At 39.9% G+C, this 12702-nt stretch overlaps 1 protein-coding gene across 1 annotated transcript in view; it reads right to left on the bottom strand.

The window, feature by feature from the left end:
• Nucleotides 1-230: 230 nt before the first annotated feature.
• LOC119884103 (death-associated protein kinase 1-like) overlaps nucleotides 231-12702 on the bottom strand; it is a 30147-nt gene continuing 17675 nt past the window's right edge. The window contains exons 4-9 of the mRNA XM_038694574.1: nucleotides 11214-11343; nucleotides 9286-9334; nucleotides 9068-9094; nucleotides 4919-5071; nucleotides 585-630; nucleotides 231-404 (exon numbers count right to left, since the gene is read on the bottom strand). Coding sequence (XP_038550502.1) covers nucleotides 234-404; nucleotides 585-630; nucleotides 4919-5071; nucleotides 9068-9094; nucleotides 9286-9334; nucleotides 11214-11343 — 576 coding nt within the window. The 3' untranslated portion in view covers nucleotides 231-233. The remainder of the gene's footprint in view (nucleotides 405-584; nucleotides 631-4918; nucleotides 5072-9067; nucleotides 9095-9285; nucleotides 9335-11213; nucleotides 11344-12702) is intronic.

Below are 12702 nucleotides of genomic sequence, written 5' to 3'. Positions count from 1 at the left end.
AAACCACCACGAATAAACAATCCCATCATTTCTTGCAGACTGGGAGCAGTGCTGGGTAAGCCGTGACAAACCAGAACAGACAAGGGGACGACCATTAAAGCAGCACCGGCAGTAAATCTGATGGTTATGGCGAGACTGCAGCAATTGTGGTTACATAAAAGTTCAACATTTGAGGAGGTTTTTTTGGCAAGAAGCTGTCAAAGTGCAATGTTTTGGGAATGAGTGATGAGTTACTAGGCAGGTTTTGTTGTAACATGCAGTAATTGTCTTTCCTGAAGCTCAAGTGTGGGTGTGTTAAAGTTAGAGACACTTACTTTCCATTTTCTTCGAGCTGCAAACTTCTTGAACTTCTCCATGTTGACAGCCGACTCCTTTCGGCTCAGTGCTTGTTGAGTGTCTTTTGGCTGTTTTCACAAACACAACAACTGTATTGATAACCAAATCTTCTGAATATTTTGGTATAATATCTGGTTGAGGCTTGGAAACATTCAACTAAATACATTTTTAAACGTTAACTGATGCAAATGTGAATTTTATAACTTAAATTTAACAGGGATGCCATCATGCAGCGAAAAGAGTCCAACCTTGATCCAGGGGTGCTGGAGGCTGTCCTGAATAGTCATTCTCTTTCTGTAAATAGAAAATGTACACAAATTAAGGGAGCAGAAAAATATTTGTTGAGTGTCTTTAGATATTTGGCAGTTCCAGGAGTTGCTAGTTCATCATCTCATTCTCTGCTTTCTGATGTGACACAGCATTTTAATAGTCAATTATTAATGTAATTATTTTGAATCTTAAAGAGTAAAAGTCATCTACAGGTGGCGTGTTGCACAGAAGATTCAAATTCCAGGCACTCATGGGTGGTTAACAATAAATCCATTAATAAAGATGGGTTAGCAGGTTATTAAACAGGCTATTAAACACAGAGGGTGAGAGTAAATGGCATTTTGTCAAATTTACTGTGTACATCGACTGGCTCACCACAGGGCTGTGTTCTTTCACCCTTATTTTATATTTTGTACACTAACATGTGCCAAAGCATGTATACAAACAGAACGATACTGAAATATGCTGATGACACAGTTATTGTGAGTTAAATGATGGTGAATCGGGTCACGGTCCTATTATTGAAGAGTTTGTCTCCTGGTGTGACAAATCCTATTTGGAGTTAAATATAGAAAAAACAAAAGACATGATCATAGATTTTAGAAACAGTGCTTCTAATTATTACTCTACGGTCATCAAAGACCAGGCGGTGGATTGTGTAGAAAGCTACAAATATCTTGGGACTGTCATAGACTCTAAATTGACTTTCGAAAAAATTGTGAGTCTGTATGTAAAACGGTCACCAGCGTCTGTTTTGCCTCAGAAAGTTGTCCAGATTTCATATTGATAAATCTATGATGATCCTTTTCTACCATGCTTTTGTTGAATCGGTCTTGTCGTTCTCCCTTGTATCTTGGTTTGGAAATTTGTCTTTGAAGAACAAAAATTCTTTGAACCAAATTCTTAGGTGGGCTAGTAAGATCATAGGTGAATCTCAACTCAACCTTGTAGGTCTTTATTCCAATCAGTTACAGCATAAGGCGAGTTTCATTATTGGAGACTGTTCCCACCCTTTACATGCTGAGTTTCAGCTCCTCCCCTCTGGATGTCGGTTTGCTGCCACTAGGTGTAGAACCAAACGATACAGGAATACTTTTGTTCCCGCTGCCATAGAATTAATGAATAAAAATAGCAGTAGATGACACTCTTTGTTATGTATAGCACCTTATGTGTTTTAGCCAGGGGGGCGGGCGGGTAAGGAGGGTGGGGGTTAGGGGGTGGTGGTATAGAGGCACACTGCCATGTTCCTTTTAGAAGTTTTAGGCTTTGGATATTTTATAATGTTCTATGCTTATTGTTTGTTTTGATGTTTTTATGTATGGATTGCCGAAAGTCTCCTGTCTGCACAAAATTTTACCCTCGGGTACTAATAAAGACACCTTGACCTTGACATCGACTAGTATCCCCACAGTTGCCTTCTTTAAGGTGTCTTGACACACAATTACTAAGTGCAACTTAAATTGGATATCTTTAATCCCACACGCAGATGATATTCTTTCACTTTCAAATTATTCTTTTAGAGAGCACCAGGTTATAAGGGACAGCAGATGGTTTTTTTTTTTTTTTTTTTAAATGTCAATTAAATCTACAAAAAGATTTACATGTGTCTCAAAAGATTTGAATATCATGGAAAAGTTTATTTTCTTCCGTCTTTTAATTCAAAAAGGACTTCAAACTTTCATTTATTCTAGATTCATTACACATGAAATATTTTAAGCCTTTTTTTGATTTAATCTTGATGATTACGGCTTACAGCTCACGGAAATCAAAACTCCAGTATCTCAAAATGTAGTACAATTTTAGAAAAAAGAATTTCTAATATAGAAATGTCGAACCGAGAACAGCTACTCAAAACACCTTCAAAGGTTTCTGAGTCTTTACTCTCTCAGTCTGGTTCTGGTGATCACAACAAACTTTTCCACGATCTTCAGTTTTTTTGAGATGCACCTGTAATTGATATGCAACTGTCCTCCTGGTCATAGTCAGAAACAGTGATTACTGTCAGCAGTCCATGAGAGCAGTGGACAAGTTGAACGAGGGATTACACTGACACAGCTGTGTGCAGATGGACATAACAAAATGCCACTCCCATCAAGCTGTGAAAAAATGTACAGTCTACAGTCATCGAATCACCATAAACTCTCCTACACCTTAAGAGTAAAGAAGTTGTTTTTTCCTCTAGTTTCTAACAAAGTGAAATCGAGTTCAACATGTGTCCCAGTGTTTTGATGTTTAATAAGCCATCAAACTCATGGATCCATTGCTTAAACTGGCCATCGTTGCCACTGTGTAAATAACAACCTCCCCTCAAACACAATTAGGGTTTAAATTTAATTTAGAAAATTCATACAACAAAAAAAAATAATGTGATGACCTAATCTTTTTTATGTTGACCTTTGTTGACGTAAAACATCTCATTTCCTTTTTGAAACACTTCATACTTCTCTTAAACGCCACCTCAAATAAAAGGTATTGAGACAAATCAATTTGTTTACTATTTCCCCGGATACGTACATCTTAACGGACAGGATGGTTTCAAAACATAAAGTCAGCACTCCATCACACAGGGATTATATTTGATTAACAGCCTAACGCTCTGAATGTCAATAATCTACAGTATAGTCGATTACCATCTGACATTAAATAAAAGTCAAGCCAGTCGTTTAGGGAACTAAGAAGCACAGACGCCACTTCCCTTATCACAAAGACTATAAACTAACAATGAAAACAACAAGACATTGTTTTGTTTCAACATAAGCCAATAAAACCCATTAGGGAAACTGGTGTGGTCCAGTACGCCCACCACTTCCTCCAGTCCACGTCTGTTCACTACCACATCCCGGTTTCCAACTGTGCTCACACATACATGACGCAAAGTAAAAACAAAGTTAACAAATTCACTGGTATAATCACAGTGAACAGCAGCTTTGCTGGTGCCATCTGGTGTCATGGTGATTATTAAACAGTAATGCGTGTCTTCTTTTAGGGAATCTTCATTCATCATCCTGTCTACAGAGTGGATCCATATCCGCTCACAATGTAGATCAATTAAAAGCCGTTCTATTTTGATGCACTCGGTCGGGGATTTCTAAAAGCCCCATTAGTTGAAGTTTGTAAAGTCACTGTCCTCTTTCGCCCACTGTTTAAAGCAGCCCGCCCTTTACGGTCTCTGTTCTTACTTGATCCTCTAAATGAAGTTATCTCCACACCCATAATTATTCACACCAGTTAACCCCCTCGCTCTCGCTCCATTGTTCTGAAGAAACAGAAGGAGAGCGTAGTAAAAGCTCGGTAATGAAAGAGAGAAGTTCACAGTTTAAGGTACCCAATTGTCTCTAGTGACAGGGGAGTTTTATTTGGAATATCTGCTGTGCGCCTATATAACATTTTATTGTCATCTTTTTAGAGTTTTAAAAAATCCAATCCAATTGGCAAACAGCTGTTGTCTTAGTAATTTGAAGTCCCAAGTTGACACTCTTGTTCCAGATGTACTCAGAAAGATGAACTTCAAAGAGTGATTTGCCAAAATGGATTTATGGAATTTTAGAAAGAAAGTTGAACATTTATCTGAGTCTCAAAGCATTTTCCTGTGAGTTGAATTGACTGATAGGTTCACTCTTGTGCTGCAAAGATTAGCTGATTAATCTTTTATTTGACTGGCAGAAAATGAATTCCTTTTGATTCATCATTTAAGCACACTACAACAATACAACTGCTGGATGCAAAATACAAAACACAATGTCAGAGGCATTAGCAGAGATCTGATGAAGGTCTTTGTTTCTTACTTAATAAATTGGGTTTTTGCAACAGAACCAAATGTGCAGACATCAACCAGAAATGTGAGAGATTCTCTGAACTATTGGTTGGACAAAACAAGTGAATTGAAGACTTCAGCTTGGACTGCGGGAAATTGCGATGAGCACATTTCACTATTTTGTCACATTTTAAAAACGTTCAAAACTTTATAGCCCATGTAATGCAGGCAATAATGGAAATCTGTCTTTCGTCGGTGCGTGGCACATGTAGAGATGTAATACAGCACAAATGAGAGCATCGAAGTGCACATAAAAAGGCTACACAATTTTTATTTAGACTTATCGATTCATAAAAAGAACCTACACAATAACAAATTGTATGAAAATAACAATCCCTACTTCACTCTTTTTGGAAACTGTCTAAATTTTTTCCCATCCAGCTCACGCAGTGCTGTAACTATACATTAGAGAGCATCTACTTGATACCCTCAAAGTCACCGCCTGAAGCAGATGTTTTTCAATTCCTGTCTCAAATATCACAGAGGTGTCATACATACTTGGGATCTTTGACAAGGAGTCTTGCTATGAACTCTTTGGCCAGGGCGCTGGTGTTACTGAAGAACTCCTCGTCAAACGTGTAGTCCACGGCCGACACGTTGGCCAGAGTCTCCTGCTTGTTGTCACCCAGGAAAGGAGATGCACCACTCAGACTGCAAGATGGGGAAAACAACAATGTTAGAGGTGTACACACTGACTGCTGTTTAGCAAAGGTATAATGAAGACAATCCAGTCCCAAGATAATTTTACATTGATTGATTGATTGCATGTAAAGCTCTACATGTATTGCTTTCATCAACTCAACAGCTTTTAGAACCTCCAGTCTACAGCAATGCTCTCTGGTTTAACTTGCCCCGCCCGCTGGGTCTTGTAATCAAAGCAAAAGGGAAGAAATTGGCTTTCAGTTCAAACACTAACTCACACGCTGCTGATTAGCTTTGGCCCTCAAAACCAAAACTTAGACGTTACTCCTCGTTGACGTGGGAATATGATTACAAAGCAGCGTAGCAACTAACGGTGACTCATTAGTCAAGCCTTGCTATCAATCTGAAGTATTGCATATGCTTAAGACCTACTTGTTCACTTCTGCGTATGAGTCCTAAATGTTCGTTTATCCTTGATGTCTTTGTATAGTGGCATTTACTTTTTAGTGTTTCAATTAAAATTTTTATTGTACTGTTTGTATTTGCATTCTTTTTGTAATGCACTTTGATTGAAAGCGCTCTATAAATAAATAAATAAATAAATAATTATTTGGTGTGTTACTCAAACACTATCAGAGGAAAACCAGCTGGACAGCTCTCAGTTCCATGGAAATGCGAGGGGTTTGTGTGGAGTACAGGAATTTTAACGCACTTTCACACCTTTCAATTGAACGCGCACATAAAAATAAGCAGATGTAGTAAGGAGATATTGGTGCGCACCAGCACGGGACAAAAGCATGTCTTAATGGTCAAACCAAGACACAGCGCATGCACGCACAAGGGCTGAACGGTCATGCATGTTGGATGAGGTCTCAAGGCTCTTAGAGCTCAGGCAGTTAAACCAAACACCAGTCGTGACAGACCTTCCCCTTCTCAACCGACACCTCTCCAGCTCTTCAGCACCAGCCACTAATTAACTTGCCAACTGGGACAGACATAGAGAACGTCAACCTCATGTCGGTTGAAATGTATGAAATTATCGACTGCATAAGGTGCAGCTGCTCAAAACAAACAAGTAATCAAGGCAGTTCTTCATTAAGCCAGGCGGGAAAACAAAATTTAATCAGGCTTCTGTGGCAACATATTATCCTCAGTTTGCTTCCCAAATGAGACTTCAAGATGCAGTATGCTCAATTTTTATGCTGAACTATACCCATATTTACCTACCTAAAACCCAAATTAGGGCTCCGGCAGAGCACAAAGTTGCAGCACCACTCGCTGATTCACCACATTTACCCACATTATGTCAGGTTAACAAGTCTTTCAAACTCTCATAAAAATGGAAAACTGTAGTATCTTTTTGTGCAGCTTTCATTACACTGTGGCAATCGGGTCAGCACTCATGCAGAATACTCCCAATAAGGGTTTGGAGATGCTCGCCAAAATCATACCAATTCGCTTACTGAATTACTCCCATATACCATTTTTTCCCCCCTCACATTGTTTTTTTTTTCCAAAAGGAGATGAGCAGTAAGTGCACCTCACTGTTGCTCGGCTGTGAAAATAGGCAGTGAACAATCTATTTTCTAACTTGCCAGGCAGAGCTGTGACAACTGTGTGGGTGGACAGCATGAACAAAGATCGTGTGCGTACTGTATGTCGGCTATGTGTGCATGTGTACTAGAGACAAAATGATGCATAATTTTAACAGCACCTACATATTACTCCTCTAAAATTAAGCGTGTAATGTATGCAGCTACTTATTATGTAATAAATAAATAAGATTTGTAGTGGCATTTACCTCTGTGTTTTGGCAGGAGCGCTCAGCATGTTTGTGCGAGAAAATGCACCTAATTTGCGCTAACGCTCTGTGTTTGGCTTCGTGTAGGTGTCTCTCTGAAGGATAAAGGTGTGTGGGAGCTCTGGAAACCTTGTAGCTGGGAATAAAGAGGAGGAGGACAGCACCATCAAGAGCCAACAGCAGTTGATCTGTGGGTCGTCGAGGGTATGAACCTTTCTCTCGCTGCTGAATTAAACTGTGCTGACATATCTGCACTGCTTCAAGAACACTCGCTAGTTCAATGAAAGTCCTTGGCTGTAGAACATGGTTGTTTTAAAGATCAATTGTTTAACAGAGTTATATGCAAAAAAGTTATCAAAGTGAGACTTTAGTATAACAGCCTCTAAAGTAGTGTGGTCATTAAAGTGAGTTGTATTTTATATATATATATATATATATATATATATATATATATATATATATATATATATATATATATATATATATACATACATATATATACATACATACACACACACACACACAACACACACACACACACACACACAGATTCAAAGGGGGAATATCGAATCAGGGCTTCTGTTCTGAGGTCAGATCCCCTTCAGTACCTGCACAACATGCCGACAAGATCAAAGAAGTCTTACCAGACCTTGTTCAAGTCCAGAGTCAGTTAGCTAGACTGGTATCTGGCTGCCTAAAGCTATTTATAGTTCATTAGGGATCCAAGCACCAAAGCTGCTGGAGCCCTATTGTTTTACTCATTATTCTTTCCTCCTTTCCGCTAAAACAGTTTGTGCAGCAAAAACTACTGCACGAAAACTCACCAAAATTGGCAGGGGGGATTGCCAATTCCACCCACTACTGAGGGGAAAAAGGCACTCATAGACCTCGTGACTTTTTAGCACTGTTCTCCAAAACTTATTATCATATACGTTGCTGATCAAGAATTTTTATACGTCAATCTGTTTTTTTTCCCATAAATTTTTACTTTGTATCTTTACGTTCAATTTTACATGAATGCCCGTAAATCAAAATTGGCTTAAGCTATTGTAACCAAACTTAAAGCGTCTGTTCAGATGCTCGGTCCATGCTTTGCTGAGCAAAAAAAATTGGAAATGATTGGTCTATGAGGTCTATGAGTGACTTGCTTGGATCCCAATCATTGCCGCTTGCAGCTATATTTATATTGGATTTTTTTAAAGAAATCTGGGATTTGGGAGTGTTTATTTTGAATATTAAAAAATAGATTAAAAACAGGCATAATCCAGATTTTAAAAAAGCCATTTACAGCTCAAACGCTTTATGATTTTATAAAGCATTGAGAGGAAATGTTTCAGCTTCCGAAAGGAGTTTGACAGCGTTGTTCTTCGACTGTGTTCATACTAATTTAAATGTGAAAAGCTTGATAGAGAACTAGATAAGAGAGTTTGAACACCTCCTGTTGGGTTTAGTTTATTTTGTAATTATACATCAAAATTTATTTGTTGATTATATTTTTAATAATCTGAATCTGCAAAGTAAATAGTAACTACAGCTATTCATTAAAATGCAGTAGAGAAAGTCCAAAATGTAGTGAAGAAGTATAAAGTAGCATAAAATGGAAAGTACAAGTATCTCAAAGTTGTACAGTACTTGAATAAATTGTACTTTACTTTCCACCACTGACTCCAAAACAACATATTATTGTTCAACATGGCCTTTAAATGAAGTAAACTACAAAAAACCAAGTTAATGAATACAACAATATGAAAAGAGAGTAAAACTAACAGTAACTGCAGGTTTCACAGTTTGATGTAGCCATAATCAGAAAGAAGCCTCTCTGATGCGATCCATAAAGACTCACGCATTGGATATTTAATAAGAAGCAAATATCAGAGAAATAATGTTCACGCAACTTCTGGAACAGCATCACACTCAAAATGCAGTTTTAATGCTCGGTGGTCCATGCTGCAGGCTGCTACTTTATTCATGACAAACAGCGTACACTTCAGTGAGTTCAACAACAGAGAGGTCAGCCAGTAACCTCTTCACGTCTCAACAAACATTCTGATTGACTGTCATGTTTAGCAAGTGACGGCGCCCTGGGCTTTTAAGAACATAGAGGTGAAGGGCGCTGTTGTAATAACCCGGCGGGTTTTTGATTTGTGCATGTTTCACATTTCACACAATTATCCGTCATCTCTGACGGCTTTTCTGATACTTACAGGATGTAGGTTATCACACCGACGCTCCTGAGCAGAGGCAGGGAGAAAGAGGAGATATTTTTCACGTCACACAATAAATCTCTTGTGCATTTTGACAGCAGTGCATCATGCAAAACATATTTACTTAACAGCAGATGCTCTTCTTAAATTAGAACAAATGCAAAAAGCTTATATACGTAATGGTCATTGTAGAGCAGACTGAGTTTTTATGTACTCACCACATGTCTGCCTCCAGGCCCAAAGGTTCATAGTTGACAACTTCTGGAGCTGCAACGCAAATGCACAAAATGGAATATTACTACTAATTAGGTCAACATGCACAGGACTCACACACACACGCACACATACACTAACTTTACCTTTACATTTCTCTGATTTCTTTTCCCTAACTAATTTAGCGACTTGTTTTTTTCCTCCAATGTTTTGTTTGAGCGTGTTATCACATTTCACAGGTTTTTTTTAAATCACACCTGCCAGAACTGTGATTATATTCTTTGCTCTTGTCACATGTCCTCAGATGTGTGAGTAACTCAAAGTGAATCAGTACATTCATTTCTGATCAAATTTAGACAAAACAGGTGCAGTGGTTAGCACTGTCTCCTCACAGCAAGAAGTGGGTTCTCTACGGGTGCACTGGTTTCCTCCCACCATCCAAAGACATGCAGGCTAGGTTGATTGGTGTCTCCAAAATTGTCCTTAGGTGTGCGTGGTTGTTTGTCTATGTGTGGCCCTGCGATGGACTGGCAACCTGTTCAGGGTGTACCCCGCCTTTTGCCCAATGTAAGCTGGGATTGTCACATGTAGGATAAGCGGCTGACGATGGATGGATAGATGGACTTCTATGGGAGACAGGAGGCAATTGCACCCCCGCTGACATTTAGTTAATATTAATGGATTTTGTTGCTCCTATCATATTTCTATGTCTTACTTCTATTTAAGAGACAATCATGCTTTAAGTGTTGAAACTAAAGTTCCCATAACTAAGGGGATTTGGGGGATATAAACATTTTGGAAAACTGACACCAATAAAAAGTTTGCTGAATTAGCTATTAGCCTTTCCTGTTTGCAGTGTCCCCCTTACTTTAACACTGAAGAAAGCTTAAAAACGTGACGATACTCAGGTAAGTTCTAGAGTAATGAAGAGTGAATGTTTTATTTTTAATGAATGTCAGAGATAATGATTTGGAAGTGTACATCACACTGAATCTAAAAATTTGTCGCACACATGTTATGACTCAGATGGAGCGTGATTTTGACGCAAATTACATCAATTGGGAGCAAAAGGATTGAAGTCACCTTGATTGCCTTCATGACCTAAGTGTCGCAGTTACTGCTGTGTTGGTAAACAGGCCAAATCAGCAGGCCAAACTACAATAAGTGACTTCCCTTTGCCTAACGGTGTGCACCTGTCCTCTTCACCTCACACAGTCCCTTTGCCTCATGGAGTACAACTACTAACCCCCATGCTGGAAAGGCAAATGCAAAAGACTGATAATTCATTTTTGCCATGAACTTATAATGTACTTTCCCTAATCATTTACATTTTTTCAATCAATTTCAGAGTGCCTAAGCCTGTCTTCCAGCATCACCTAACCGACTCATAATTTTGGCTTTCTGCCACTTGATCTTTATTTACACCATTTAACTGCTGCCACCCGCTGAACTGGAATCAGGCTCTGGCCTGGATGGTGCTGGTAGTGGGTACTGGCACTGGGCAGGGGGAGATTGGGAGTGTTGGCGGCTGCCCCGGGCAAAAAGGTGAGGGGAGATGGGATACAGCCACTGATGTGTCTAAGTGTGTGTGTGTGTGTTTGAGTTGGCAAGAAGGAGCAGCTCTGGTAATCTCCAGTCTATTATCAGGTCTCTCTCACTTAGTCCCCATGGCACAATTGGCACCTGCTCTCACAATACGCAACCCCTGGGATAACGCCAGGAAAACAGGGTGGTGCAGTAAGTGTGCGTGTGTGTGCATGTGTATCTATAGTAGAAACATAGAGACTTTATCTGCACAAACTCATCACGACAGAATATGTTCAATGAAACATAAAACTAGATGCAGATCAAGAACATGATTCTTCACACACACACACACACACACACACACACACACACACACACACACACACACACACACACAGATACTGACCTACAAATTCTGGAGTTCCAAAAATGTTTTTAAAATCATTGCCAAAATCTATCTTGTGGGCCAGGCCAAAGTCAATGAGCTTGATGCGCGGGTGAGGCACTGAGCGGTTCAGCAGCATGATGTTCTCCGGCTAGAAAGAAAGAAAAAAGAGGGACAGTTTCAAAGGTGAGAGGACAGACAGAGGCAGATAGAGGTGGTGTGACAATTTGGGAATTTTTTTTAAGCTGTTAGCTCTAGCGTGCAGCCAACTGTGTGTCATGATATCAGTGAGGAACTGGTACGATGCTCACAGAGAAATTAAAGAATGAATGTTGAAAATTAGTCCCCTAAATGATCAGTGTAGGACACAAACTAAGAGTAAACTAGAGAGCGAGCAGCAGAGTCAGACACAAAACCAGGAATAGGCGGGCAGGAAGGAGGCTCATCAGCCATGGAAATCTCATGCAAAACATGAGTTAAAAACCTCTCGAGGAAGTGGGAGAAAGGCAAAGATGCGCTTTAAGCAAAGCCAAACAACAGAAGCCGGACATTCCTAAGGACACAATGCCTCTTTTAGACGAAGCCATCTTCCCTCCAAACCTCATCCTTTCAGCTTGACTAAGAGCCGAGGATTTAGTCTGGGAAGGAACAAGAACAGATTGGCTGTGGGCAGCAGTGGCAACAGGAGGCGCTGAGAAAATACAATCAATCTCCAACTCAGCTCGTTGGTTTCGTTCTCTGCTCTATAAACACTGGTGCGCTTATGTTAATGTTGGAATGAAGGAGAATAATATCAAACTTGGGTCACAAACTGTTTTAGTTTCTCCATCTGCATAATTTGAATACCTTAAATCCAGTGGTGGAATGTAACTCTGACACACTACTGCGTTTTCGAATTAAAACGGAGACCTTTTGCTACATTTGCACCTCCCGTCCAGACTACAACGAAGAAAAAAAGAAGACCTAAAAGGGAGAAGTTTGGAAACGGAGATCGTATTCGTTATGATTCTCCGTTTGTAAACTAAAACGGAGTAGTGTGGATGGGGCCTAAGTACACTGCTCAAAAAAATAAAGGGAACACTTGCACTGTAACTCCAAGTCAATCACACTCCTGTGAAATCAAACTGTCCACTTAGGAAGCAACACTGATTGACAATCAATTTCACATGCTGTTGCAAATGGAATAGACAACAGGTGGAAATTATAGGCAATTAGCAAGACACCCCCAATAAAGGAGTGGTTCTGCAGGACCACTTCTCAGTTCCTATGCTTCCTGGCTGATGTTTTGGTCACTTTTGAATGCTGGCGGTGCTTTCACTCTAGTGGTAGGCGTTACCAGGAGACAAGTCAGTACATCAGGAGACGTGGAGGAGGCCGTAGGAGGGCAACAACCCAGCAGCAGGACCGCTACCACCGCCTTTGTGCAAGGAGGAGCAGGAGGAGCACTGCCAGAGCCCTGCAAAATGACCTCCAGCAGGCCACAAATGTGCATATGTCTGCTCAAACGGTC

The sequence above is a fragment of the Micropterus salmoides genome, unplaced genomic scaffold, assembly GCF_014851395.1.
Source record: "Micropterus salmoides isolate LMB-PRFRI ecotype aquatic unplaced genomic scaffold, ASM1485139v1 Ms_hic_scaffold_3187, whole genome shotgun sequence".
NCBI lineage: Eukaryota > Metazoa > Chordata > Actinopteri > Centrarchiformes > Centrarchidae > Micropterus > Micropterus salmoides.
The sequence above is the reverse complement of the archived record's forward strand: the minus strand, read 5'-3'. Positions and strand labels throughout refer to the sequence as shown.